Raw genomic sequence first — 27,343 nt, forward strand, 5'->3', positions numbered from 1 at the left:
CCTACGGGTTAGCATTCGTTGAACGCACTCATTGCGCCCTTTTCCAGGATGTTGGTGTGTGCTTTGTGGAAGCATGTGAAGGAGTCGATGGGCACATCCAGTGCGAAAGTGGTGTAGCCTTCGCGCTGTGCCCCGGGCGCAATTTAGAAACATTTTTGTTCTCAGACAAACAAAACAAAACAAAAAGCTTTTGCGCTATACAATTAAAAGAACATTGCATCCAATGTTAGTGCTGGACATATTATAAGCGAAAGGGGCCAGGCAATGGTAAAGAGCACTTAAGCGCGAAACGTTTTGTTAATTCGGCCCCCGATGTATTTGTTAGTGATAGGCCCATCATGTGCTTAGCTTTGCTTGGACGAATGCATGCCCCTCACTTTGAAAATTACGCCTGAATATATATATACACACACACAAAAGAAAAAAATCACTGAAGTTGATGCGCATCCACTGTTACGAGTTACGACTTTCCTTAGTCTGGAGTACATATATGTCATTAAACTTCCTTGGCGCGTTTTATCGATTCCGATGCACGCATAAGAAAGAAGTCCACGCATAAGTCCTTTATTGATGTCATATCGTAATAAAGAGGGTTTCCGATGCTACGCCTTGACCAAGGTGGTGGCACCATCAATAACTTGCCGAGAAGGAATTTTGTGATGGCACTCCTCTCTTTTGGAAATCCAAAAGTACGGAAGGCCCCGACGAGAAGCTTTTGTGCGCTCCGCAACGAAGAGCGAGGGTTGCACCGAACAAGTTATAAAGCTGTGAAGTTCGCGACTGCTGGGGTCATTCCACGCGGACGGGTTCTGGAGTACGCAGCCTGGCTGACATTTCAAAGTCGCTAAAAAAGAAAAGGAAAAAGAAAAGGAAAGAAAAGAAAGAGCGCTCTCTTTTTGGTCCACACATATGGAATGAGAGCGGATAGCGTTTGCCGGCATAACAGCCGCGCAGATGCGACGTCACTTCTGTGCAGTAGAAGAGAGAGAGAGAGAGTAAAGGCAGGGAGGTTAACCAGATATCAGTCTCCTGTTTGCTACCCTACTCTGGGGATGGGAGATAGGGGTTAGAAAGAGGACAGAGAGGAAAACGTTAATGAACGGGCGGATCAAGCTGCGCGCTCAGCCCATACTGTGGAGCACCACGCCCCAATTCCACTTTCTAGATCTGACGCAGCACGGAAGCTCCGCCACCTTGCTCGGCAGTGCACCGCTTCGCAATGGAAGGAGCTACATTTAAGAAATACGCGACTGTACTTACTTCATCCCACATTAAGTCTTCGAGCGCCATCACCGCTTCGCCGTAGTGACGCCCCGCTTTTATATCACACTGTGGTTGGGCGTAGCCTTTACCAAGGCTTATGCGTTCTGCATAGGGATGACCGGCACCGCAACCTGTGACCACTGCGGCCACGAAGAATCGATTGACCATATTTTGTGCGCCTGCCCGCAGTACAGTCCACAGAGGGAATGCCTTCGCCACGAACTTGACCAGCTGGACGTCCAACCGCTATCAGAAAAAATTATTTTACACCGTCGAAAGGACCTACCGTCACAGAAGAAGGCCGTGCAAGCACTATTGCGCTTTTTGCGACACACCGGCTTTTGTGAACGTCTTTAACTGGAACGCTTCGTGTGTGTGTGTCCCTTCGTGTGAGCGTGTGAAGTGGAAGAAAATGCTTATGAAAAAGGGCGTACCGGACGATTATGTCCCGGGAAGAGGTGCGCGCCGTCGGGTCGGATGAGCGCAGTCCTGGGACAGGCAACAACGTCCCGCCGAGCGCATGCTTTTGCGACTCAACGACGAATAGAAGCGAGCGCGCGCTTTATTGTGTGCCGCCGGCCCAGCCTCACGTGGTCGCCTATTGCCGGCCTTTTTTTTTTGACAGTTCCTCCATCGCTTATCACTAGCCAATCAGGAATGTAGTTGCGGTTCGTCGAGTGTTTTTTTTTTTTTTTTCCCTTCTTTTGTTGTCCAATGGGCCGCAGCAATAGCAAGTCTATGGCCGTGAAGTATATCGGATTATCGACCCCGAAGACGACAGCCTTCTGGGTCGTGCCGCGATTTGCACGCGATAAAGTAATAAAGCAAACCGTGCCCGGCTGCATCATTCTGCCCCCCCCCTCCCCCCCCGCGTCGCGCTGGGAGAGAGCGTGCCGATGAGGATCGTCGCGCTTCGCTTTATTTTTTGTGGGTGCATTTTTGCCACTTTGTGGTGCTTGCAATAAGGATGTGTGTGTGTGTGTGTGTGTGTGTGTGTGTGTGTGTGTGTGTGTGTGTGTGTGTGTGTGTGTGTGTGTGTGTGTGTGTGTGTGTGTGTGTGTGTTTGTGTGTGTGTGTGTTTGTGTGTTTGTACGCAAGCTTTTCATGTGGCAGTATCTTTCGAATTTCTCTTGCGTAATATGTCTAAGTGCTGTATTTGCTGTGATTATTGAATGCGCCATCAGGATCAACCGAACCGTCAAAGCTCTAAAGTGTATCGTCATTGATAAGATGTCGGGATTTTTTTCTCGTTAGGAACGAACTTTTTTCAAGAAGAGAAGCGAAAAATATTTTTCGAAACAAGTTGAAAGAAGATTGCGGTGGAGGAGGAGGGGGAGGGGGAATTCGCAAAACTTTTCGTTCAGAAGTGCATTTTCCCGTTGGCCGGCCTCCGATAATAGTATGTCCAACATCACGATTGGCTGCCATCTACTGTTATGAAGACCTTTAGCGTGACAGCTTTTTTTTCTTTGTGTGTGTGTGTGTGTGTGTGTGTGTGTGTGTGTGTGTGTGTGTGTGTGTGTGTGTGTGTGTGTGAGTGAGTGAGAATGTAAGGCCGGCATTTACAAACTTTCGGAAGGCCACAACATTGAAGGCATCTGGAATATAGAGGCAGCTTTCGGCTCCCTCACCTTCGAACTTAGGCGTTAATAGTCAAAGATCATGAGCAGGGGGCGCCATGTAGGAAGGCCCGAGTTTCTCGAAACTCGGGATCTGCCCCAGCTCAGACGCTTTCAGATGAATGGACTAGTGGCATCAAGACAAAAAATACAATCCGTTACTTCATGGGCAGTCGACGTGGTCAAACCGCTGGTGTCTTCTTTCATTTGTCTATCGCTCCACCTGTGCAAGTAGGTTATAAAAATGTTCTCTAGTGTGATTTCATTACGCACTTATGTAGTAACTTATAAGCATTTAAAAGTGGGCCAGATATGCACTGAAAGTGCATTACACTAATTTGTAATTTATTTCATCTTGGGTTGGTGCCGCGAGGTATGGCTAAGGTCGCGTCATCAGTGAAACCCCTTGACGAGATAATAAAGTAGCGACACTCTCCTTCCCATGGAGATAGGAACTAATAAGAGGTCCTGACGTCACTCTTTGTGAAGATCAGTGTCGCTGGAAGTTGTCGTTAATCCGCCATCTCGCTGGTGCAGGGCCCTATAACGTAAAACTATTCCAATATGTTTTTATTCCAATCTCCTGACGCGAAATTTGCGTATGCGCCGACGCAAGCATCGAGCGGTGACCCGAAGGGTTGTCTCAACAGACCAATCAAACACTCACCTCGTTTATAGGAAATCACTTTTGTTTGCTTTGAAAACGAATAACATTGCCTACATTGAGCGGCTTGTCTTATCTACTTGGCTGACAAGAAGCTAGGAGCACGCTCAAGTGGAGATGGATTCGATGGGGCCGAGCCAGTGCACTAAAATTCGATAACCGAATGCAGAAGGTGGTGCCGGCGTCTGCGATTGGTCCCGTTTCGCTATACTTAGCTTGCGGTGGCTGGTCGAAAATTGCGGCGGCACGCAAGGGAAGGTTAAGAATGCCGCTAAAACGGATCCTCAGCAAAGAAGAGTTGGCAGAGCGATGTCGTGAACCTGCCGAAAGTGCTCGAAAGCGCTGCACGGCCACGCAAAAGGTTTGTTGTACGCAAATAAACCCATGCTGTTCGGCAGGTGCGAGTAGCCAGTGCCTGGGCCATCGGCGGCAGCCACCTTTGATCCCTTTCGGAACGGGACAGCCTGTGGCTATTCAGAAAAAAAAAGATCAATTTTGTTCGGCATATTAATGCATCTTTATGCTGTGATGTTTCTTCAGAATGTATTTGGTGCAGAATATTGGCTTCTGGTGATAACAGCCTTGTGGTGAGATCGTTTTACAGGCCACCATCTTCAACAAGCATAGAACCATTTCACAGCCTTGCACAGTCACTGTCGGTCTCATCATCGGAAACTATTCTACTTGGGGGCGATTTTAACATGCCTGACGTGGTATGGCGTGACCGCTATCCTGTAGCGACGAGCGCCTCGGCACTTCACTTGGCCTTCATTGAACTAACACGTAACAATGAACTTGCTCAGTTTGTAAATTTCCCAACGCATTACGGTTCAGCTAAGGACAGTACGTTGGACTTGTTGTTTAGCAACTATGATGATTTAGTTGAAGCAGTTAGGCAGCACCAGGAATAAGTGATCATGAGGTCGTAAATGCAACAATAGTGTGCAAGAAGTTACAGGTTAGCAAGAATTACCCGAGAAAGATATTTATGTATGAACAGGGGAATTATAATGCCATAGATGAAGAGTTAAACTGATTACTGCCGGTATTACTGGAATACAGCAGCCAGTACAACATAGAAAACTTATGGACTCTGTTCAGAGACAAAATCCTGCCTTTGGTCGCTAAATACATTCTCCCAAGAGTGGTATCATCTAGACGTAGAATGGATAAACCTTGGATTAACAAAGAACTGCGTCTGTCAATAAGAAAGAAGGCCCGAGTATACAAGGCATTCAAGATAGCACGAAGTCAGCACCTATATGACAAGCTTAGAACTCTAACTAAAAACTTGAAACAAGAATTAAAGGCAGCAAAAAGAGCATACTTATCGTCGCTAGCTGATAAAATAAGATCTAATCCTTAGGAGTTATGGCGATATGTCAAAAGTAGCAGAAAACACAGCGTTGGCATTCCGGCTCTCCGGCACGAAAGTGATATGTTAACTGATAACACAAAAAAAAAAAACTGATTGCTTTAACAAATATTTTCACTCCGTCTTCACAGCATGTCGTCATACTCCGATACCTGAATTACACGAACAGTTACCTCAGGTGCATGACATCGTTTTAAATGAGGCTGCAATTAGGGCTCTGTTGTGCAACATTAATCCACATTCTACTCATAGTCCGGATGGTATATCAAATCACGTCATGAAGCGCTGTTCCCACAGTATTGCTCCTATCTTGGTTGAATTATTCACCAAGTCAATAAATTCTCAAAGGTTACCTAGTGACTGGAAAATGGCCAATGTAACTCCAATATTTAAAAGTGGTTGTCGTGATTTGGCAAGCAATTACAGACCGGTGTCTTGGACATCTGTTTGTTGTAAAACACTAGAACAAGTTATTTACTCTAGTCTTATTAAGCATCTTCATGGCCATAATTTTTTCATCCCGACCCAGCATTGATTTCGCATGAGATTATCCTGTACCACTCAACTTACTGAACGAGAAGAAAGGGGTTAACCAAGGGGCCCGATTTTTATTAGTCATATAATAAGAAGCCAACTTACTGAATTCATAAATGACGTTGGACTCGGCTTTAGCAATAGTACAGAGATAGATGCTATTTTTATTGATTTTCGAAAGGTGTTTGATGTAGTCCCGCATGACTTACTTTTGCACAAACTATCATTTCTTGGCCTCCCCGATTCACTTTACGGTTGGATTAAAGATTATTTGCATAAACGGCAGCAAAAAGTGGTTCTGAATGGTGCGACGTCGAGAACGGTTAATGTTTTATCAGGTGTGCCTCGAGGGTCGGTCCGTGGGCCGTTGCTGTTCCTCATATTTATCAATGATTTAAGTGAAGGCTGTGTTTCAAATATCAGACTGTATGCAGATGATTGTGCTGTGTATTATCCTGTGTATAATGTGCCAAACATACGAGTGTGTTGCAGTTTGATCTAAAAAAAATTGGTTTGTGGTGTGCTAAATGGAAAATGCATTTGAACGTAGCAAAGTGTTATCATGTTAAATTTACGAACAAAAAGAAAAAGGTGCCCAGTTCATACTCTATAAATAATGTTTTAGTGCAATGCGCCGATGACGAAATCAAATACCTGGGCGTTGCTTTAACTGCGGGATTAGACTGGACATTCCACATTGACACAACAAGCGCTAAAGCGTGCCACCTTTTGCACCTTGAAGAGGAACTTCAAGTATGCGCCAAAACCATTGAAGGAAGCTTTGTATCTTACAAATATTAGGCCAGTGTTAGAATACGCTTGCGCAGCATGGGACCCCTTCACAAAAGTTTTTGAAGATAAGTTAGAGCGTGTTCAGAAAAGGGCTGCAAGATTCGTCACGGGCATCTACGGCTGCAAAATTAGAGGTTCGCAAATCAGGGAAAATCTAGAATGGAAGTTGCTGTCCACACGCAGAAAAATAATCAGGTTATAGCTTTTACACAACATTAACAGCGGTAACACAGGAATCGATAAGAACATATATTTAAAACCACCTCATTATCTATCTAAGAGACGCGACAATTCCAAGAAAATGAGGGCCGACCAAAGTCGTATTAATGTATTTTAGTTTTCATTCTTTCCGCAGACAAATGGAATTTGCTCCCGGATGACGTAGTGTCTGCACCCAATTTTTGATCTGCCATAGAGAATGTTAAATGAATCTGTTTTCGACAATATTTCCAGTGTTCCGTTTTATGCATTGTGTAACAAATTTTATAATAGAATGTTGTTAGTATTAGAAGTGTTGTCTTTCTCTACTAATTACGATGATTGTATTTTAACACCACAGATGATATGATGCCGTTGTTCGCAAAGTTGACTTTTATGTTTGTAATTAACCCCCCTACGATAATGCCCAACTCGGGCGCTGTAGGTATTTGTAATAAAATAAATAAATAAATAAATAAATAAATAAATAAATAAATAAATAAATAAAATACTTTGACGCGGTGAGTTTTCGCGGTTCTGTGAAGTCGCGTGACAGGCAGGTGAAGCGGGTGCAGCGCGAAAACTTTTGACCAATAGCCGAGGGCTAGTGGTGAAAAGGCGTCGAATCAAAAATAACAGTTTTTTTTTCGGCCCAATGATGCATAATCAGTGTGTACACGTCATATCCGATGGTGGAGCCATCGAGGTTTTTCTGACGTCGCGTGATATACAGGCGAAGGGAGGATATTTTAAAAAAAAATGACCGATCGCGGAGGACTGATTGCAGAATTGGAATAAAAAAAGTTTGGGATAGCTTTACGTTATGGCGCCTCAGGTTACATTTGTCGCCTTCTGCGTGACTACGCCGGGCTGCGCGGACGACGTAGTTATCCGGGGCGGCTTCCGCGAACATTTAGTGCTGAGAATAATAACGAATTTAAGAACGCGCTCTTACATGTTCTACATAGCCAACTTCTAATCCGCACTAGAACGCATTCTGAAATTCGTTATTGTTTTAAGCTTTAAATGTTCGTGGAAGCCACCCCCGATCAGCAGACCCAATCGCGGTGTATATCATCGCGGTATACCGTTGCCTAAGTCATTTCGACCCAGTATTGTGCTCTAGCGTTGAAAGTTGATGATGGACTTCGCGATCCAGACTGTAAGGGCAGTGCCCGCTACTTTGCCGGCTTTTCTGAAAATAAATCTCAGCATTATCGCTGCACTGCAAGAATGCACAGGCGATGAACGGCAGCACACTTTGCGCACACCGCGGCCTATGGCTAGCCCGTCTGCAGTGCATGAGGACGAACGCGGGTGCCGGTCGCCGCTTTGCTTTGTCGCACTCGTTTCGGGCGGCCGCGCACCGCCGCGCTCGATGTGACGAGTCACGCGCACCGAGGTGCGTAGGCGAGGCTCCACGGGGTTCTGCGGTGCCGAACGGGAAGCGCGCATGCGTGCGGCCGTAGGCGTGCGCGCGTTCTTCGGTCGAGCCGCTCTTGCACGGCATCCGCCAATCTTCCCCGACTCCCTCGAGCACACCGATATCTCCGCTAAGCAGGGTTCGTGCCTCAAGAGGGAGCTTTAGCTCGGGCCCAACTCCGACGCGACCTGTTCAAATACACTTAAAGCGCAGAAACCCTTTTCTGAGATAACCCCTGGACCGATTTTAATGAAATGTGTTGCACTAGAGGGAGAAAGTTCAATTGCAGTGACTGTTGGAAGCGGAATCTCGATTTAGGGCCTGAATTTTGGTAAAAGAATTGTCAAAATATTCGAAAGGTTGAAAAAAAAAATAGAAGCACGGAGTTTGCAGATTAATAACTGTGCATCAAGAAGAGATATCGCGGTTCCGTTAACGGCATCCGTTAAATAATTCAAAGCGGACAAATTCGATATGTCGATTTATAGGTTACGTGAATTCGTTACGTTGTGTACAAGTAGTCTGCAAAAGCTGTATTTTCATATTACTAATTTTTTTTAGATTGACTTAGAGCACATCAATCCGTCCGCTTTAGATGTTCTATTAGATGGAATTCACAGAATTGGCTATCATTTCTTCATTGCTGAGTTAGAGTTCTAAATTTGATAATGTCGTTTTCTGAAAATTTGCGTTCTTTTGCAAATTTTTAATAAACAATTGACAACCTAACACAAAAATTCGAAACCAACTGTCACTAGACTTTAAGTTTTTCTTTCAAATACAACGAACCTTGTCAAATTTGGTGCAGTGGATGCAGAGAAAGAGGAAGCTTTAGCTCAGGTGTCACTATCTAAATACATATAGAATGAGAATTCGTTTTTCTCGGCGACCACTGCACCAAACTTGACGGAGTTTGTTGTATGTAAAAGAAAAACTTAAAATCTAGTGACTGCTGGCTTCAAATTATCGTTTTAGATCGTCATTTTTCTATTGAAAATTGCAAAAATTGCAGATTTGGAAAAAAATAAGAAATTATCAAGTTTACAACTCTGTAACTCAGCAATGAAAGAATGATATCACAATTCTGTGAATTGTATCTAATAGTACCTCTAAAGCGCACAAAATTAATATGTTACACATGAATGCCAGAAAATTTAGCAATATCAAAATGCAGATTTTGCACAACCCTTGTACACAACGCAACAAATTCGCGTAAGATGTAAATTGACATGTCAAATTTGTCCACTTTGAATGCTCTAATGGATGCCGGTTACAGAACCGCGGTAACTGTTCTTGATGCAGAGCTATTAATTTGTAAACTTCGGGCTTCTATTTTTCCGAACGTTCGAATTTTTGAAAATTCTTTTAACAACATTCAGACCCTAGATCGAAATTACGCTTCCATCAATGACTAGAATAGAACGTTCTGTCTTTAATGCAATAAATTTCATTAAAATTGGTCCAGGGGCTATCCCATAAAAGCGTTTCTGCGTTTTACATGTATTTCGATAGGCTGCGTCGGAGTTTGGCCTGAGCTAAAGCTTCCTCTTAATCACTCACAGCAGCCGTGTCTTTCCCATCCTTCCACATGGCTGTTTAACGTACGTGCCACAAGTGCACCGTCCGCTGTCAAAAGCAGGAACACTGCACAGCTGTCACTGACGTGCAAGGCGTTTATAGTACTTATTCTGAAGCACAGCGGTTTCAGTATGTGATGACGTCAGCATGAATCCACCGAAGACGGCAAGTGTATTCCCAGATCGTCCTTCGTCCGTGGCGTGGTGTACGGCGTCGCATGCACGCTCGTTTTGCGCTTTTTACTTCTTCCAGTCCCACCTGGCCACAACAACAGCCGCAAGAGCAAGGTCTTTATAACACAGCGGAACAAAACACGCGAGACTAACTCAATCCTGCACACACGACGCCTTTGTGCGGTACGAGACCTACGGGGCAGCGCACGACACACCACTATAACAAAACCGTCATTGTGCCCCGATAACATGGCCGCTACAACGGGAAAATGCCACGTGACTTCCTCCACACTTTTCGCTTAGCGCGCGGAGATGTGCGGCCTCTCATCAGTTTTCTCCTTCCTACGTGCTCTTTCCCGTGGGCTCCTTCCGTCTGGAATTTCACTCTCCCGCGAGCCGTTTGGGTGTGCACACGGCACGCTCTTCCCGGGTGGCGCGGAAGAATCAACGCGCGCTTCGGTTGTTTGAAGAGTTATTGTCTCGCGACGATTGTTCGCAGGAGTACCTTCTTGTTTTTTTTTTCAAAAAATCTGAGAGATAAACTAGCCAAAGCGCTCTGAAAATGGGTGTCAAGAAATGCCGCGTACTCCTCGTGCTTGCTTTGGGCGTCTGTGGCGCTCAGCGAACTACGACATCGTCCCCGCTTTTATTATTCGTGGTTAAAAGAAAGAAAACAAAAAGAAACTTCATTAATGGGAACAAGAAGACATTTAACACTATATTTTTGGCAGCTAAGCATCATTTATTCAGTGCTCGTGAAGGGCGCTAGCTCCAAACTGGCTGCGCAGTGTACAACTGATGGGCATACGTAAAGACCGAACAGTATGCATGGGTTATCACAATCAAATAGACTATAGTGTGGTTGACGCGGCGTGGTAACTTGTTAAGTGACGTTATGGAGCGCGCTTGCACCCGCCGTCACTATACCTCAACTAATGATTACTCTTGTATGATGGACGCCCTAATTATAATACTCTGTTCATTTTTGTGCGTGCACGGGACACCATTCTTGTTAATTAATTAGTAAGTGAATGTTTACTGCAATTTATACTGCCTATATACCTACGAATCCTACTTCGTGTAGTTGCCTACTATTTTGCTGTCGCTATCAATGCTTCGCCTTTTGGACCAAACTGCGACTTTTTATTTATTTATTTATTTATTTATTTATTTATTTATTTAAAGATACCTTACAGGCCTCAAAGTGAGGCATTAAGTAAGCGGGCAGTACATAGAAAATACATATAATATATATGACATATATAAGACCGTAGTAGTTTACAAACTACAAACGTAAGTGCAGCCGAGGGGAAATAGAATCTTAGTTCACGATGCACTAGGAAAAAATAAAACATAATATAATAACAAGGAATGAATCACACAGATTGTTTTCAATGAAGTCGTGTAATTAACGAGACCAGAGTGTTGAACAGTATTAAAGATAAAAAAAAAATCTTCCCTAATTATCCAGTAATGCATGTCGTTTGTAAGGCAAATAACAGGGCGAAATCGTGATTTATCGCTGTGTGTCCTTTGAAAATTATCACGCCTTGTCGGTTTGCCGTTAGGAATGTATGACCGCCCTTGAGGACCAAGCACCTACAGACGAGGTTCTTTTGCAGTATAACCGATGGCGCAGTTGCGTGTCGTGCGTTGTCGTTGCCTAGCTCTTGTTTCCACTGCTTTTTACGATTCTGAGCGGAAATATATCGCACGCACGTTTCCGTAACGATACAGAAATAAAGAAAAAAAAAAAAGAGGCTGGGACAGGTCGGGCTGTGTTCAGTGCTGCAGCGTTTGCCGCGGGACAGCAGTGTGGCCCGCCTCGCAAGCGTGTGCGTTGTTGTATGCCCACCAAACTTTGAATGTGCCATGTTTACGCGGTGCATGAGCGCTTTGTTCGACGGGGGCTCTGCGGCTGATGGGGCTATTTGCACGCAGGCATCTGATGGAGAACGAGATACACACGGTGCATCGGGGCGCCTTCGCCGACCTCACGTCCATGGAGAGGCTGTGAGTATACGGAGCCTTTGCGAGCGTCCCCGCGGTCGCCCCTCACGGGACGGCGGCGTCATTGAATCGTGCGGCGATGCCTTTCCGCTCGAGGTGCTCGCCGCCGCAACAGCGCCAATCCGCCGGCGCACCCGAAACAGGACCTCGCCGTTGCAGCTTGCGTCAAAAGTCTCGGCACAATCCACGTGGCAGCCGGCCCTGAAATAAAGCGCAATAGTTTGTCGTAAGCAATTGCATTATTGAACATTATTGCCTATTCCTTGCCGCTATCGCGGTAGTGACTCTGGTAGCAGGAACAATTAATGTATGCGAAAAAAACAACCTAGGAGGCCGAGAAGGAAAGGGGGACAGTTATGATCTTTGCCAACGCCTCCGCCCCGTCGTCAGACTAAACGCCGCATGCAACAGCCGCGTCACGTCAGGGAGGAGCTTTGCGCCGATCCCAACTCTTGCATGCGTAATCGCGTGAACGACAATTAAAATTTGGAGTCTGATATCTCGGAGCACAGACACGCTGGAAGAATTCTTCCAACTGATACTGTGTAGAAACACGACTGCCTTTTTCAGTACGAACATACACACTTACTGCAACCAACAAAAAGGTAATTATTCAATTTTAGTTAATTGGGCTGCTGACAGCGATAATTATCAGCGCACTTTGTCTTCCCCTGGCCACATAACTTATTTGCACAGCTGGTCTTCGCGTGCCTCCCAGTGCCTAATTTTAAGAAAACCATGCAGCTTCATTTTGAACACCCTGTACATACACATGCACGACGAATCGAAAGGGTTCTAGTTGGAATCCAGTATTCACCATAATGCGAAGTACCCCGCAACGAGGTTCTTTATTATTACGGTACTAGTGACTGCTAAGCGTTTCCGATTATACTTCTGTCCGTTTTCAATGCCTGGTTGGCCTTTACGAACAGATGACTGTGCGATTCACTCGACAAGGTAGTCTTAGTCGAAGAAACGGTGCGACATTGTCCGGGAAAAATTTGCGGTGTAGCCCACTCGAGGCTGGGTGCGTTTGCCCGAACACATTTACCTGAGGAGAAATGTACAACTGTGTAAACTCAAGGACTAATGTCGTGCATAATTGTACCATATTGTGGCGGCGTTGCGGCTCATGCCACAGCCGCTCACACGTACGGCGAAGTCGAAGATTATGTACTGGCATATATAGACCGTGTCGCTGAGGCAGTTGTATATTGCATGAGGCGGCAGGATTTCTGCCTCATGAGGCTTCTTCCGCGACGGGCCCGCAGTTCGATCTCTTCTCACGGAGCAACTTCCTTGCCTCCAGTTGGTGCTACATATGGGACAGCGCGTATCACGTATCGAGGATTTCGACTGATAACTGGGCGGCGCTGAAGCTTAATACGTTCGCCTTTTACAGGAACTACGACCGACAAGTGTCGAAGCGTGCGCTCGCCTCCCACCGGACGAGCTCACGCACCACTCAACATAGGCAGCACTGGAAGGCTACTGACTTACAAATTTTAACTCCCTGTACCTTGTCTAGGCTAAATACAGCACTTTCGAAGCTCGTGCCTCTTGCCTTCCTTTAGCCCCCACCGCTTAATTTCATGCTCGTGTGCGCAGTCGTCAGCTGAACCTTCGTTTCCTGACTGCCCCTACCATGACAGTGCATGATTTTACAAACACATTTTTGTATGATGCCCAGTTCGGCTGCCGCGGAAGAACGTCAGCATCAGCTGTGCTAACCCTAAAATGATTCGTACTACAAGACATATAAAAAAATTTTTTATGCTGGGCCGTTTAATAGGTTTCATTCCACTGCTTTAATCACGATATCCTTGAAAAAAAAAACAAACTGTCAACGTATGGTATTCGCGGAAAGTCTGTCCAGCTGATAATGTCTTGTTTACAAGCTCGTCGCCAATGTGTATGTTTAGATGGCTATAAATTATGGGCGCTATAACGTAAAACTATTCCAAACTTTTCTATTCCAATTCTGCAATCAGCCCACCAAGTTGGTCAAAAACTTTTTTGGACCACCTCCACTTCACCTGTCTGTCACGCGACGTCATGAAAACCCCGATAGCTCCCTATCTGATATGACGCGTACACACTGATTATGCATAATTTGACCGAACAAAACAAAAATAATTATTTCTGATTCGATGCCTTTTTGCCATTAGCCCTCGGCTATTGGTCAAAAGTTTTCGGGCTGCCCACTTCACCTGCCTCTCACGCGACGTCACAAAACCGCAAAAGCTTACCGCGCCAAAGTGACGCGTACGCGTTAAAGATGCATTGATATGCCGAACAAAACTGAATTTTCTTCTGAATAGCCGCAGGCTGCCCCGTTCCGGAAGGAGTAAAAGATGGTTGCCGCCGATCGCCCCTGCACTGGCTACTCGCCTCTGCCGGAGAGCATGGGTTTATTTGCGTGTAATAAAACTTTTTGCGTGGCCGTGTAACGTTTTCGAAAACTTTCGGCACGTTTACGACCTCGTTCTGCCAACTCTTCTTTGCTGAGGATCCGTTCTAGCTCCATTCTTAAGCTTCCGTTGCATGGCGCTGCTATTTTCGACCAGCCACCGGAAGCTAAGTAAGGGAAAGCGGACCAATCGTAGACACCGCATGCACCACCCTCTCTGTCCGGTTACCGATTTTCAATGCAGTGGATCGGCCCCATCGTTTCCCTCTCCACTTGAGCGTGCTTCTCGCCTGTTGTCAGCCATTTATATAAGCCGCTCAGTGTAGGCAATGTTATTCGTTTTTCAAGCAAACAAAAGTGACCGCCAATGAACGAGGAGAGCGTTTGACTGGTCTGCTCAAAGAACCGTGCGGGTGACTGCCGGATGCTTGCGTCGGCGGTTAAGCAAATTTGACATCAGGAGATTGGAATAAAAAGATATTGGACTAGTTTTGCGTTATAGGGCACCAGTTCTTGAAATGCACCGGTCTGAGAGATCGCTTATATGTGCTCCTGCGCATCCTCCCACGTGCACTCGGTGCCCATTCTCTTCTTCCTCTTTCTATTCCACCTTTCCTTTACCCCCGGTGTAGGGTAGCAAACCGGACTTGAACCGCTCATCAGCAGTTCTTAGCCGCCACCGCCGTCCTTAACTGCAAACAACAATAATACGTATACACGGAATGCCGACACATGGAATACGCCTCGCTTTCGCACGATATACAAGATACAAGGGCTTCAATGTACAGTTCGTATGTGCTAGGAAGAAGAAGACGACGAGCGATAGGCTCGCTTCCGAACGCCCGTCTGTAATTTTAAGTCTTTTTTAGCAAGTGTAGAGCTCATTTTTTACTCTTTGTGCCTCTCTCTCACCGAACGCCGGTCTTGGGGTCACCGTCCTGCGAGAGAAGCACAGCAAGCGGCTCCCGAAGCGCACCAGACCGAAGCAGCGCGGCGAGCCTCCGCCGTCGGCCGCCCTTCGTGATGCGCTGTTGGCATCCATCGCAAGAAATCAGCAATCAAGTCAGCATGTTACTTCTGTAGACCACAGAGAAGACGAGCAAGCAAGGAAAAGGCATCGTGAAGATAAAATCGACACAAGGGAATCTACAGGAGACAACGAGGAGATGGACCAGATAGCTTTCACTGTTGTCTCTTACAAAAAGAAAAGAGCCGCAGGTGCTCCTGTTATATTAAAGCCAACTCAGCCTGGAAGCAGCTTATGGAAAGTAAACCCAAATCTTCTGGCTTCTGCGGTCGTGGCAACAGCCCAAGAAAAGATGCTTAGCCACCGTTTCAACAAGGATGGCAGCCTCATGGTGACAGTGTCTACACTGCCTGCAGCCAATCGCCTCCTCACCGTGACAGATCTGTGGGGTGTTCCTGTAGAAGCTCGAGTTGCATACTCCTACTCTGCCACGTACGGGAGGATACAGGACGTTCCTGTTGAGTACTCGGATGAGGACCTCAAAGAGTATTTGAGCAAACAAGGAGTCATATCTGCTAAAAGGCAAGTTTTGTACGTCCCTAACGAAGATGGCGTACTAACGGAAACCCGAAGACGCTCGGTCATCCTGGAATTCTCTAAGGACGCCCCTTTACCAAACCGAGTGTCGCTTGGATTCTGCAGTTATCCCGTGAAGGAATACATGGGGCCTGCTACTCGATGTTTCAGATGTCAAAGACATGGACATATAGCGAAATATTGTAAAGGCCCCATCCGCTGCAAGATATGCGCTGGTGCGCGTACGCATAAGGAGTGTACGTCACGTTCCCAGCCTCGGGGTGCAAACTGTGGAGCTGAGCATGCTGCATCATACGGAGGGTGCCCTAAAAAGAAATCAGCCAGTCTTGCACGGACAATGGAGCAAATCCAGGGAAAAGTGCGGAAACGACGAGAACCACCACCGAATCCGGATGTGATATATACATCTACAAACTAGAAGCAATACGACACGGTGCAGCGCAGCGACACGGCTTTGAAAAAGTCCTTCGTCTCAGTCGTAAGAGAAAACCAGCAAAGGCCTTCAACTGCCCTCATTTCATGAGACATGGGTGCAATGTGTCACGTAAAGTGCTCTCAGACTTTTTAACGGTCTCCACAAAGCTAGCGATGGTGGCTGCAGTGCGTCCGATGCCTCTGTGATTCATAACTGAAGGCGACACTGTAAGAAGTCCCCTTAGTGAAGCCCCTTTCAACGTTTGTCGGGATGGGCCTCGATTACCAAGAAGACGCCGTGCAACCACCGGCGTGAGTGTAGTGCGGCTTGCTCGCGTACGCCAACAGTGACGATGCAAACATCCATACGACACCGTGTGGGTTAGCGTTCTGCGATTATCGATGACACGTTGGCGATCGCGGTGCGCAGTCCATGTGCAGCGTTATCAGTGTGTCGCACGTGAGCATTAATGCAAACTTTTTACGCTTTCTGGGAGTGTTACTTGTTCACTCTTGAGTATATTGTGAACGGCTCTCGGGTGCGTCTGAAGACAGCACTTTTGGTTGACGTCTCCGCATTCACTGTGCTTTCTCTTTTTCCTTTCTTTCTTTTTTAAGCGTATATCGTCTTTGTTGCCTTCGCAGGCGCCTGAACAACAACAAGCTCAGGAGCCTGCCGGACACGCTCTTCGTGACAATGGTCAACCTACAGCGTCTGTAAGTTGAGCAAATCAGCTTTATTAGTCTTTGTGTTATGGAAGGGTTGGTATGTGACGCATCTTTTCGCGGGCACTCATAGACGCATGCTGAAGAGTGCGTATGTTTCCTCTGCAACATGCTTTGTCTGCGGGCTGTTGCAGGGACGCTCTCACGTCAACAGCGATGTGCGCTCTGAGGTCTCGCGGACAGGTGGCGTCGCCTGTTCCAGTATAGCGCTCGGTTCCGCACGTCTCACGGCGGCGTTCCCTCAAAGGACCCCGAAGAGGAATATATTAGTGAATTTCAGCCACTTGAGAACCAGCAAGCACGACAGCGAGTGAAGTGGCAAAAAAAAAAAAACCGTGTACACCCAATCGCTTCTGATGAGTTTTGAATGCGAGAGCATTAATGTCCAGCCGAGCGCCGCCGAGCGGTCGTTCTACGAACGCCTCGCGGGCAAGCGGCCGCTTGGCCGACGCTTCCCGTAGATAACAAGGCCGGTGCACTTCGATCCGCGACGTCATGCTACCTTTCCCGGCTGACATAGAATCTGATGGGATCGCTCCCGAGTAAGCCGCGGTGATTTTGACGGCACCGCTTTCGTCACGCAGGTCTTGACAATAGAAGTCTCAGTCCAGGTAGCATGACGTCATAAAGCAGAGTGAACAGGCCTGTTATCACACATCTAGGAGGCGTTGGTAAAGCGCAGTAGGTAGGACACTCGGCTTTTGAGCGTGGGGTCGTAGGTTGAAAAATCAGTATCGGCAACGTTTTTCCTTTCGAATTTCTTTTTTATACTTTAATTTCGTTATAGTGATTACCGAGGCAAAGTTATAACGTAGCCGAGAATTGCGCGGACAAGCTACGCGCGGATAACACAGGCTTTCGAGAGCGAAGATGACGTGGCGTCGCGGCCATGCCCTTTCCCCTCGCACAACAGGTGGCGCGCTAGCGCAGCAGCAGGTGTTCCCTGTCGCCCGCTCTGCTTTGTCGAGGCGCGCGTGATTTGGCGTCGGAGCCAATGGGAATTTATCGGCCGTTTTTCGCTTGTCCAGATGAGAGACACTGTCTTTTTCGCTGAATGGGACATTTGATGCTTTCGCATCAAAAATAATAAAATAACAAACCCGAGCTAGATGTTTCGCGCTAGCTCCTCGTGACTTGATCAGATTTGGAAAGCGTGTGCTTGAAATTAGTTCAGTTTATTGGCAAACAATGATTACATTGCATTCTAAAGGGGCCGAACAAGGGACCGATTTTTGAAAAAAAACTTTCTTCAACAGAAAAGGCTCAAACCTGTGGAAGTAACCGACGTCATTTCTCGGCATATATACAGCGTGTTCCAGCTAAGTTTAGCCAAGATTAAAAAATATGCCGAAACACACTAGGAGGATGCGACCGATTGCATATTGTGGGTTATTGTATGGAACAAATCACACTACCGTTTGTATTCTGCTCAATTGCATAATTAGTCAATAATAATTAACCAACTTCGCAAGCACTACCTTTAGGTTAAAACATCAAATAAGAAAGTTGTAAAGCGCTGTAGGAAAAAGTTCATTCAGTAGCTTCTAAGTTTCTACTTCTGTAATAATTAACTTCTTCGGCGGGCTGAAGGAAACCCGCGAAACGTGAAAAAAAGAAGCACCATTATTTCATAAAAGTATGTTGTATCGTCGCTAAGTTTTTAAATTGAAGTGCAATTATAGAGTCGCGTGGACGCTGTCTTCTAGTTCTGCTTACTGAACGTAAAAAGGTACCAGATTATAGCGCAAAATTTCGTGAGATCCAGCAATGCTGGCATGCCGGCGTCGTGCAACGCCTAGCAACGCCAGTCATGTTGAACGCGCGACTGAAACGAACATGCCTGGTTAGACGTACCGTGATCGCGCTTCCCCGCAGGCGACAGCGCGCATGCGCAAGCAAACGTCGCGTGGCTAAGCAGTGAGGCGAAGCGCTCGTTCAGGGCCAGGAGCGGTGTAAGGACGCACGAAGGTAGCTTGGTAGTTACCTTACGCTGAGGGAGCACCACGGAAGCCTTCACTGATGGCCCCTCAGTAAGGAAGCTTTCAGAGTGATATAAGGTGGCCTCACGGCAATGAAGGCTTGCTTACTGAGGTAACGAAGATTTCATTGTTTGGGCCTAAGAGTGGAAATGCAAGTTTCAAGTGTGGTTTGTATACCGAGAACGTTGTTGGTTTGCGCCAAGTAAGTTCAGCCACGCGCCGCGATTGGGGCATGCAGATCCAGGTGCGAGGTCTTGCAGCGCCGCTGCAGTCGCTATCGTCCGAATATTTCTCGTCACCCCTTAAGCGAAAGACAACACGGTCCGATTCGGTGTCCGATCTGGCGTCCGACGCGCCGGAGCGGCAGCCGCAATCGAGGTGTTTTGCTGTGCCGAAGCGCCGGATCGGACGCCCGGCATGCATGCGACAAACCGGGCAGGTTTTCATCGTCCGACGCGTCCGGCAACCGCACCGTCGTTTGGCCGCAGCCAATGACAGCACGGCTGCCATGTGACGTTCTCTGACGTCCCCTCCACAGTAAGCGGCGATTGGAAGATTGGTGGAAGAAAAATAGGGAAACTACAAACAACGGGGGCGTGTGCAAAAGCAAAGTTCACAATAGGGGTTCAGAAACTGGTTATGAGAATTCATCGTGTTTTTTTTCTTTCCTCTTTTTTTTATAACTTTTTATTAGGCAATATAATAAAAAGAACTTGGTGGCGCAACCCACCACCCCGTTCAAAAGGGGATTTGTCCCATCGCAGCACTAAATTTAAGATGCCGCTGTCGTCAGTCAAAGACGCATGTGGCCTCCCCGAACGCTCATTGTCATGCAAGTCTTCGCGGCCTTTGGCGAACTCGCAACACCACCACCTCACGCTTCTCAAAGCGAGACACCTTTCCCCATACGTTGGCTGCATTTCCCTGTCAATTTCGATGGGCGTTCGTACCTTGCTCCAGAGAAAATGAATCACACTTCGTTGTTCGCACGCCGTCGACGTGTGAAGCACAACCGCCATCTTCAACAACTGACAGCAGCGCCGTGCCGCGGAGCTACCGGCAGATAAGGCCGGTCCGGTCCAAGAAAAGTCTGCCCACCGCTGGGAATAGATATGTTGAATTGGCATTTACAGCCGTAATTTGGCTAAAACAAATAGGGGCAAAGACTCTAATTCGTCCGGGTAGCTGTGGAATCTTTGTGGATATTTCTCAAGATATCCACGTATACCTCCTGTACTTCTTGGTTACGCAATGGCTCCATGGCTGCTGGTATCTCTAGTGAATCCAATGCCTTTTCATAATCTATGAAAGCTATATAGAGAGGTCGATTGCACTTCGCAGATTTCTCAATTACATCATTGATGACATGAATGTGATCTATTGTAGAATATCCCTTCCTGAAGTCAGCCTGTTCTCTTGGTTGATTTGAAGTCAAGTGTTGCCCTAATTATATTGCAAATTGTCTTGGTGAATATGTTATACAATACTGAAAGCAACATAGTGGGCCTATAAATCTTCAGTTCTTTAATGTCCCCCTTCTTATGGATTAGTATAATGTAGGCATTCTTCCACATATCTGGTACACTTGAAGTTATGAGGCATTGCGCATAAAGGACCGCAAGCTTTTCAAGCATATTTCTTCCGTTTTTGATTAAATCGACTTATTCCATGTTCTCCTGCCGCTTTTCCACGGGACATGTCTTGCAAGGCCCGTCTTACCTTATCGCTAAGTATAAAAGGAGCCTTTGTGTCCTGTTCATTACTACTTTGAATGGAAGTAGCGTGGCTGCTCTGGGTACTGTATAGGTCAGTGTAGAACTGTTCTGCTGCTTTTACTATATCATCGAAATTGCTGATGACAGTACCCTGCTTACCTTTCACTGCGTACATCTGGCCTTGTCCTATGCCGCTGAACTACATTACTCACAATCCGAAATTGTCAAAGGCTGTTATATTAAACGACTACCGTGGTCGGCTGTGTAGCGCCAACGGGAACTCACCTTTCTTGCATGAATTATTTGTAATGGCCCTTCAAATCACATCTGAGGGAAGAACACTGATGTTTCAGTGGATATCATCAAACACCGTGGATGCACCTCATTAGTTGGACTCTACAATGAAACGCTTGAGCACTTGCTGTTCGAATGTTAAACTTTCCACAGTTGCCACTGTGCGCTGCTGAGCAAGTTCCGGCTACTTAATCTTGCTCGAACTACGCTTAATGACTTCATGGTTCAAAAAGGCCGTGCTTCAGCTAGATGTGAGGTTCACAGAGGTGTGCTTGAATTAATAACCACGGGACTCTACCGTCGTCTGTAACGTTCGCACTCTGCGCATGATTGTGTGATGTGTCGTGGTGTGCCTTTTTGCGCTCTCCTTTTCCTTTATATATGTTCTCTTTCCATTTTTCTTCCCTCCTCATCACGTGGGTGGTGTCCCTTTTACGAGACAGTCATTGCTAGCTCGCTCTCTTTCGCTCTTTGTGGTGTTTATTATACGTTTGCGTGATCGCTATTACCAGCTAGTACTGGTAATACTGCTAATTGTAATAGTGTGCAATAAACTGCGATGGTTGACGGGATGCTGAACTCGAGCAGGTGTGTCGGCCTGGTGCCGGCAACGCGCGTCTGATTCGCGCGCGGGCACTTGGCGACGCCACCGCTCGCGAAATGACGGCGCAGCGGGATGGCGCGTTCCCCCCGATGGCGCGTCTCTCCCCGGTCAGCAAACAGCGGCTGATGGGGAAGGGTGACCCCGGCTGCGCGTGTCAGGCGCCGTTGTCGCCGAGGGGTCGTGATCCCGCCCGGCGGCGTTTTCCCCCGCCGAAAACGGGCCGGCTTACGCCTGGATTGCCGGGCCGAGCAAACCGGCCGGATCTGCAGAGGATTACACCGGCGGGGTTGGACTCACGGGAGCCACTTTCCTTCCTCTGTGTGTTTGCCGTTCACCCGGTACAATTGCCTTCCCTGTCCGGCGTCGATTTCTTCCTCTCGGGCTCGACGGTATAAGCTGTGGGACCTGTTGAAGACAAGTTTCCACAGGCTGACGTCATTGTAATGGCGGTGCTTTTCCCGTCTTTCGACGGACCCTGGCGGCGTCGCGTTAATTGAGACGCTGTCGTGCAGGTTGGTGGCTCGAAGGCTGCAGCTGCCACGAGGAGCGGGCATCGTGCTTTTCGCGACATGTTTGTTCAGCCCTAAGTGGCTTAGTTCCAGAAATCCCCAGTTGATATCTCTCGTGCGCATGAGCGAGTAGGGATAGGTTCTTCTGGAGGCCTTCTATTGTATTTCTTTATATTGTCACTTGTAGGAAGGGAAAAAAATCAAATAACGGAAATAAAATCAGAGTACATTCGCATGCGACGCATAATATAACCCGTCATTGTTATCAACGTCACATCTACCCCGTATTATAGGGTGCACGTGCCTGCGTGTTAGGTGTACGGCACGTGGCAGTACTATAATGCACACAAAGGTATATTTATAGATATTTGCAAGACAAGGCAAGGTACACGGGCGTAACAGCAGCCAAGATGGCGAGGAGGAACCTCGTCTTCGTCGGCCTTATGCTACAGTCTTCTGTCTGGCAACGTCACCTGCCGGACGAAAACACTGGCATCATCCAGACAGGTCTGCAGAGCGCAGCCTCACCAGACGGGTTATACGACTTTAGCTGAGCAACGTAAACGACATCAATCTGGGCAACCCGTCGTGGTTGCTTAGTGGCTGTCGTGTAGGCCTAGTAGCACGAGGTCACGGGATCACAAAGTCGACTAAGATCACAAAGAACCGTACACCTCACCATGGTGGCTTAGCGGCTATGGCGTTGCGCCGCTAAGCACGAGGTCGTGGGTTCAAATCCCGGCCACTGCGGCCGCATTTCGATGGGGGCGAAATGCGAAAACACCCGTGTACTTAGATTTAGGTGCCCGTTAAAGAGCCACAGGTGGTCCAAATCTCCGGAGTCACCCACTAAGGCGTGCCTCTTAATCAGATGGTGGTTTTGGCACGGAAAACCCCATAATGTAATTTTAAAACCAATCTGGGCGATGGCAAACGGCCCCATTGGATTGGTCGGTGCAGTCTTGTAGGTCATGTACGTGACTGGACGCAGAACGCGGTAGGGATCATTTCAGCTTTTCCTGAAACACCGGCGACCAGAGGAGTACTATAGAGCCATAAGTCATCCTCATGACGGTCAGTCATTCCCACTGTGAATCGATGGCCAAAGAGGTACGGTTGAAATTTGGAGATTGCCCAGACACAGTCAGGGCATTTAGGCTCGGTAATTGAGTAATTACGCTCTCAGAAATGTCACCCTGTCAGTCGCCAAGTGCACATGCCTGTGTAAACAAAGAAATAATAATCGGCGATTCGTTTTACTAGTGATGCGTAGCTAAAAAGCGTTTGCACTTTCGGGGCCCTTTTGAATTACAGCGCACGAATTTCATAATAAGGAGCAGTCTTTTTAGAGCCAAAGCAATAAACTCTATAAAGACAATGGCAGCTAAATAACTGTACAAGAGGCTGCATTTAGAACTAACATGTAGCAGTTATATGGCACTGCCCACTGATCTTAATGGCTATCAGTGGCACTGGCAATGCTTGTTGTAAAATATGCAATATGCCATATGCTATGGACTATAACGGGCTTGACGAGAATCTACAGCAAACCAGGCAATATAGAAAACACCAACGTTTCGAGCTCTAGTTTATGACGACTGAAAAAAATATCTCGATTTATGATAGCCTTCTGCGTTGACCAAAATAGAATTGGTGAGTAAGTTGCTGAATTAATGATATTTAATAATGGCTAAATAGGAACCTGAGTGCCAGCTTTGCCTATAGCTGAGATCAAGCCCCTTCAGTGCCAGATAATAGTTGCTGTTCAATTTCTGTTGATCATGAGGACAAATTAGGCCATCGAAGTATGCTACAGCCGTGCATGAAACTGGAAAAAAGTTGCAGAACAGCTCGTTTATTAATGTGGTAGCCATGTGAAGTCGATATGCATGAATTTTTTATTGGTGACTGAGAATTAGCAGTTTCGTCAACTGCTTGCGGATGTCTGACCAGTAATTGTGACAGTCGCTATCTTTGCAGTGTGATGCATCCTAATCTTGATATACGGTGCAGTTACGCCCTTTACAAGACGCACGAAGTAGTTTGACTCAGCGGCTAACTCAAGTATGTGCTTATGTAGCTCTGGGTACAGTTTTTGAAAGTCTCCAGAGAGCTCCGGGATAACTGACGTCATCTAGGAACATCCAGCAATATTTCCCTTCTTTGGAAGTTTGGTGCCATGAAGCTCGTCTTGTTACCGGATAACTTTCGCTGTTTTCTGGCAGATGTATACTCTAGAAGACGATGGCCTCTGTAAACCACCACGAATCTTCCGCTTGAAAAGTGCTGACGGACTTCCGACACCGTCCATGAGTAGCACGTCGCACAGGGGATCCCCCGCCTCACCATCAGATACGCATAGCCTGCAATGTAGCCAGTTAGTGGCCAACGTATGTTGACAGCGAAGGAAGACACTCAGCCTCCCTTTCGAGTTCACTTTCTTCGGAGAGCTCACTAACATGCAGGAAATCTCCACTGCCATTTTGCTTCGACACAATCATTTCGGGCTTATCATGAGCACCTGTCTCACTGCTCGCATACAAGGTTCGGGGGTCGTCAAGAGCCGTACAGTTACGCTTGCCGTCAAGCCGTGCAAGCCGTGGTCGCTGCAAAGTCTGCTACCTGGAGATGGTTTCCACCTGTCTTTTTTTAGTTTAATGACCCATTTCTGGGACATTTGTGGCTGAGAGCGCGGAAAGCTGCATAACAAAGTCCAAACAGCTTTAACAAGCCTCACTATAGAGAGGACGGTCCGATCTCTGCTATTTCCTTGTAAAATGCGCAAAATTTAATGCGATTTCGGGTACTTACACGTGAAACGTCTTTCCTGATGACTTTTTTGGCTGGCTTAGGCAGTTTACTGCGCAATAAAAAAATGAAAGAAACGTGGCCCGCCGACGGCAATCGAGTGGCCGCTGGCGCTTGCTTCCGGAACAAGGCCGGCGACTTCCGGTGGCTTCACGCCCGCACATTCTAAGCGCGATCCAGCTCCCTCTAGTGAAGAGGAGTGAGTTTAGCTTAAGGGTCGGCGCTGCGGAACACTTGGAGACTAGCCTATAGGCGCTGAAGATTGCTAGCGAATGTCGTTGAAGAAAGCGTGACGTCATCTGGATAAGAAAAACAGCTCCACCATTTGAAGCCTCGAAGAAGCGAATCGACCCGCCGTGGTGGCGTAGAAGCTGTGGCGTTGCGGTGCTGGGGCGCGCGGGATGTAATAACTGTAATAACGATGGGGGGGGGGGGGGGGTTGAAATGCACAAAAACGCCCGTGTGCCGTGCATTGCGTGCACATTGAAGCATTCCAGGGGGTCACTATTAATCCGAAGTCCCTCACTACGGCGTGCCTCGTAGCCAAAGCGTGATTTGGGCACGTGAAACTCCAAAGTTTAATTTTAAGGAGCGAAACCATCATACGCTCAGATGTGGCCGGCGCATTGCATAGGCCGAAAGGCTTAACAATAAGTTGATATAGCACGCTAGGCGTTACAAATGTTATCTTCTCAAAGTCCACAGGATCGACGGCAACCTTCCGATAGCCAAACCTAAGTGCACGGGCGTTTTCGCATTTCGCCCCCATCGAAATATGGCCTCCGTGGCTGGGATTCGATCTCGCGACCTTGTGATTAGTAGCGCAACGCCATAGCCAATATTGTATATATATATATATATATATATATATATATATATATATATATATATATATATATATTTGAGCAAGAAGGGAAACATATGCCCCCGTCCCCGAAATATGGCGTCTAAGGAAATTCTGCAAGCAAGAAAACCTCAGCAGTCATGGAGGCATTGCGGAATCAGGGTGTAGAGGAGCCGTGTGTAAAAATACTGAAAGATATCGATAGCGGCTCCACAGCCACCGTAGTCCTCCATAAAGAAAGCAACAAAATCCCAATAAAGAAAGGCGTCAGGCAGGGAGATACGATCTCTCCAATGCTATTCAAAGCGTGTTTTCAGGACGTTTTGAGAGACCTGGATTGGGAAAAATTGGGGATAAGAGTTAGTGGAGAATACCTTAGTCACTTGTGATCCACTGATGATATTGCTTTCCTTAGTTACTCAGGGGACCAATTGCAATGCATGCTCACTGACCTGGAGAGGCAAAGCAGAAGGGTGGGTCTAAAAATTAATCTGCAGAAAACTAAAGTAATGTTTAACAGTCTCGGAAGAGAACAGCAGTTTACGATAGGTAGCGAGGCACTGGAAGTTGTAAGGGAATACGTCTACTTACGGCAGGTAGTGATCGCGGATCCGGATTATGAGACTGAAATAATCAGAAGGATAAGAATGGGCTGGGGTGCGTTTGGCAGGCATTCTCAGATCATGAACAGCAGGTTGCCATTATCGCTCAAGAGAAAAGTTTATAACAGCTGTGTCTTACCAGTACTCACGTACGGGGCAGAAACCTGGAGGCTTACGAAAAGGATTCTACTTAAATTGAGGACGACGCAACGGGGTATGGAAAGAAGAATGATAGGTGTAACGTTAAGAGATAAGAAAAGAGCAGATTGGGTGAGGGAACAAGCGCGAGTTAATGATATCTTAGTTGAAATCAAGAAAAAGGAATGGGGCGGGGGCATGGGCAGGACACGTAATGAGGAGGGAAGATAACCGGTGGTCATTAAGAGTTACGGAATGGATTCCAAGGGAAGGGAAGCGTAGCAGAGGGCGGCAGAAAGTAGGGTGGGCGGATGAAATCAAGAAGTTTGCAGGGACAACATGGCCACAATTAGTACATGACCGGGGTAGTTGGAGAAGTATGGGAGAGGGCTTTGCCGTGCAGTGGGCGTAACCAGGCGGATGATGAAAGAAGCACGCCGACTTGTAAGCGGAACTGAGCACTCTGCGCCACCCACGGCAGTGACGCAGATATTTTGCGCGGCTTTGGCGGTTTGCTGCTTAGCGCGAGGTCGCGGGATCGATTCCCGGCCGCGTTCTTTTGAAATGCAAAAAACAAACAGAGAGAAACAAAGACAAACAAACAAAGGCTCGGTATAGGCTGTGTCAGGGACTGGAAGAAGTTGTAGCTAGTCTAGTTGGTAATTCATCCTAGTATACGTTGCTTCAGTGGACAAAAGAACACACCCACATGTACGCACGCACTGTCACACACATACACTCCAAGCACTATGGGGTACATAAATGACGTAACCAAACGCACAAGTTGCATTTTTTCACGCATTAGAAAGCTGACATGCCTAACTCACACAAGCTAGCGGGTGTCTTGCGATCTAATTTTGCAATCGTGCTCACTCCCTATTCGTAGTGAGCACGTTTGTTTTGCTGAGAGTGTTTGGGCACTGTAGGGTGAAGAAATGACTATACTGGGGGCGCATTACTCCCCTGCGCATGTTACACAGTGCGTTCCACCGGACACGTTCCACCGTGGTCGGTCGGGTTGGATGTCCCTTTGTCTTGCTGAGCTGTCTCCTCACGCCATTTCTAGACCGTACGTGTAGAACGCAGCGGGGCCATAGCCGGGCAAGC

The 27,343-nt window shown here is 47.1% G+C and overlaps 1 protein-coding gene across 1 annotated transcript in view; it reads left to right on the forward strand.

Annotated features, from left to right (window-relative positions):
• The window catches only part of sli (slit guidance ligand), a 416,482-nt gene that overhangs the window by 132,103 nt on the left and 257,036 nt on the right, over window positions 1-27,343 (forward strand). The window contains exons 3-4 of the mRNA XM_075676723.1: window positions 11,561-11,632; window positions 16,663-16,734. Coding sequence (XP_075532838.1) covers window positions 11,561-11,632; window positions 16,663-16,734 — 144 coding nt within the window. The remainder of the gene's footprint in view (window positions 1-11,560; window positions 11,633-16,662; window positions 16,735-27,343) is intronic.

The sequence above is a fragment of the Dermacentor variabilis genome, unplaced genomic scaffold (genome assembly GCF_050947875.1).
Source record: "Dermacentor variabilis isolate Ectoservices unplaced genomic scaffold, ASM5094787v1 scaffold_12, whole genome shotgun sequence".
Classification (NCBI taxonomy): Eukaryota; Metazoa; Arthropoda; class Arachnida; order Ixodida; family Ixodidae; genus Dermacentor; species Dermacentor variabilis.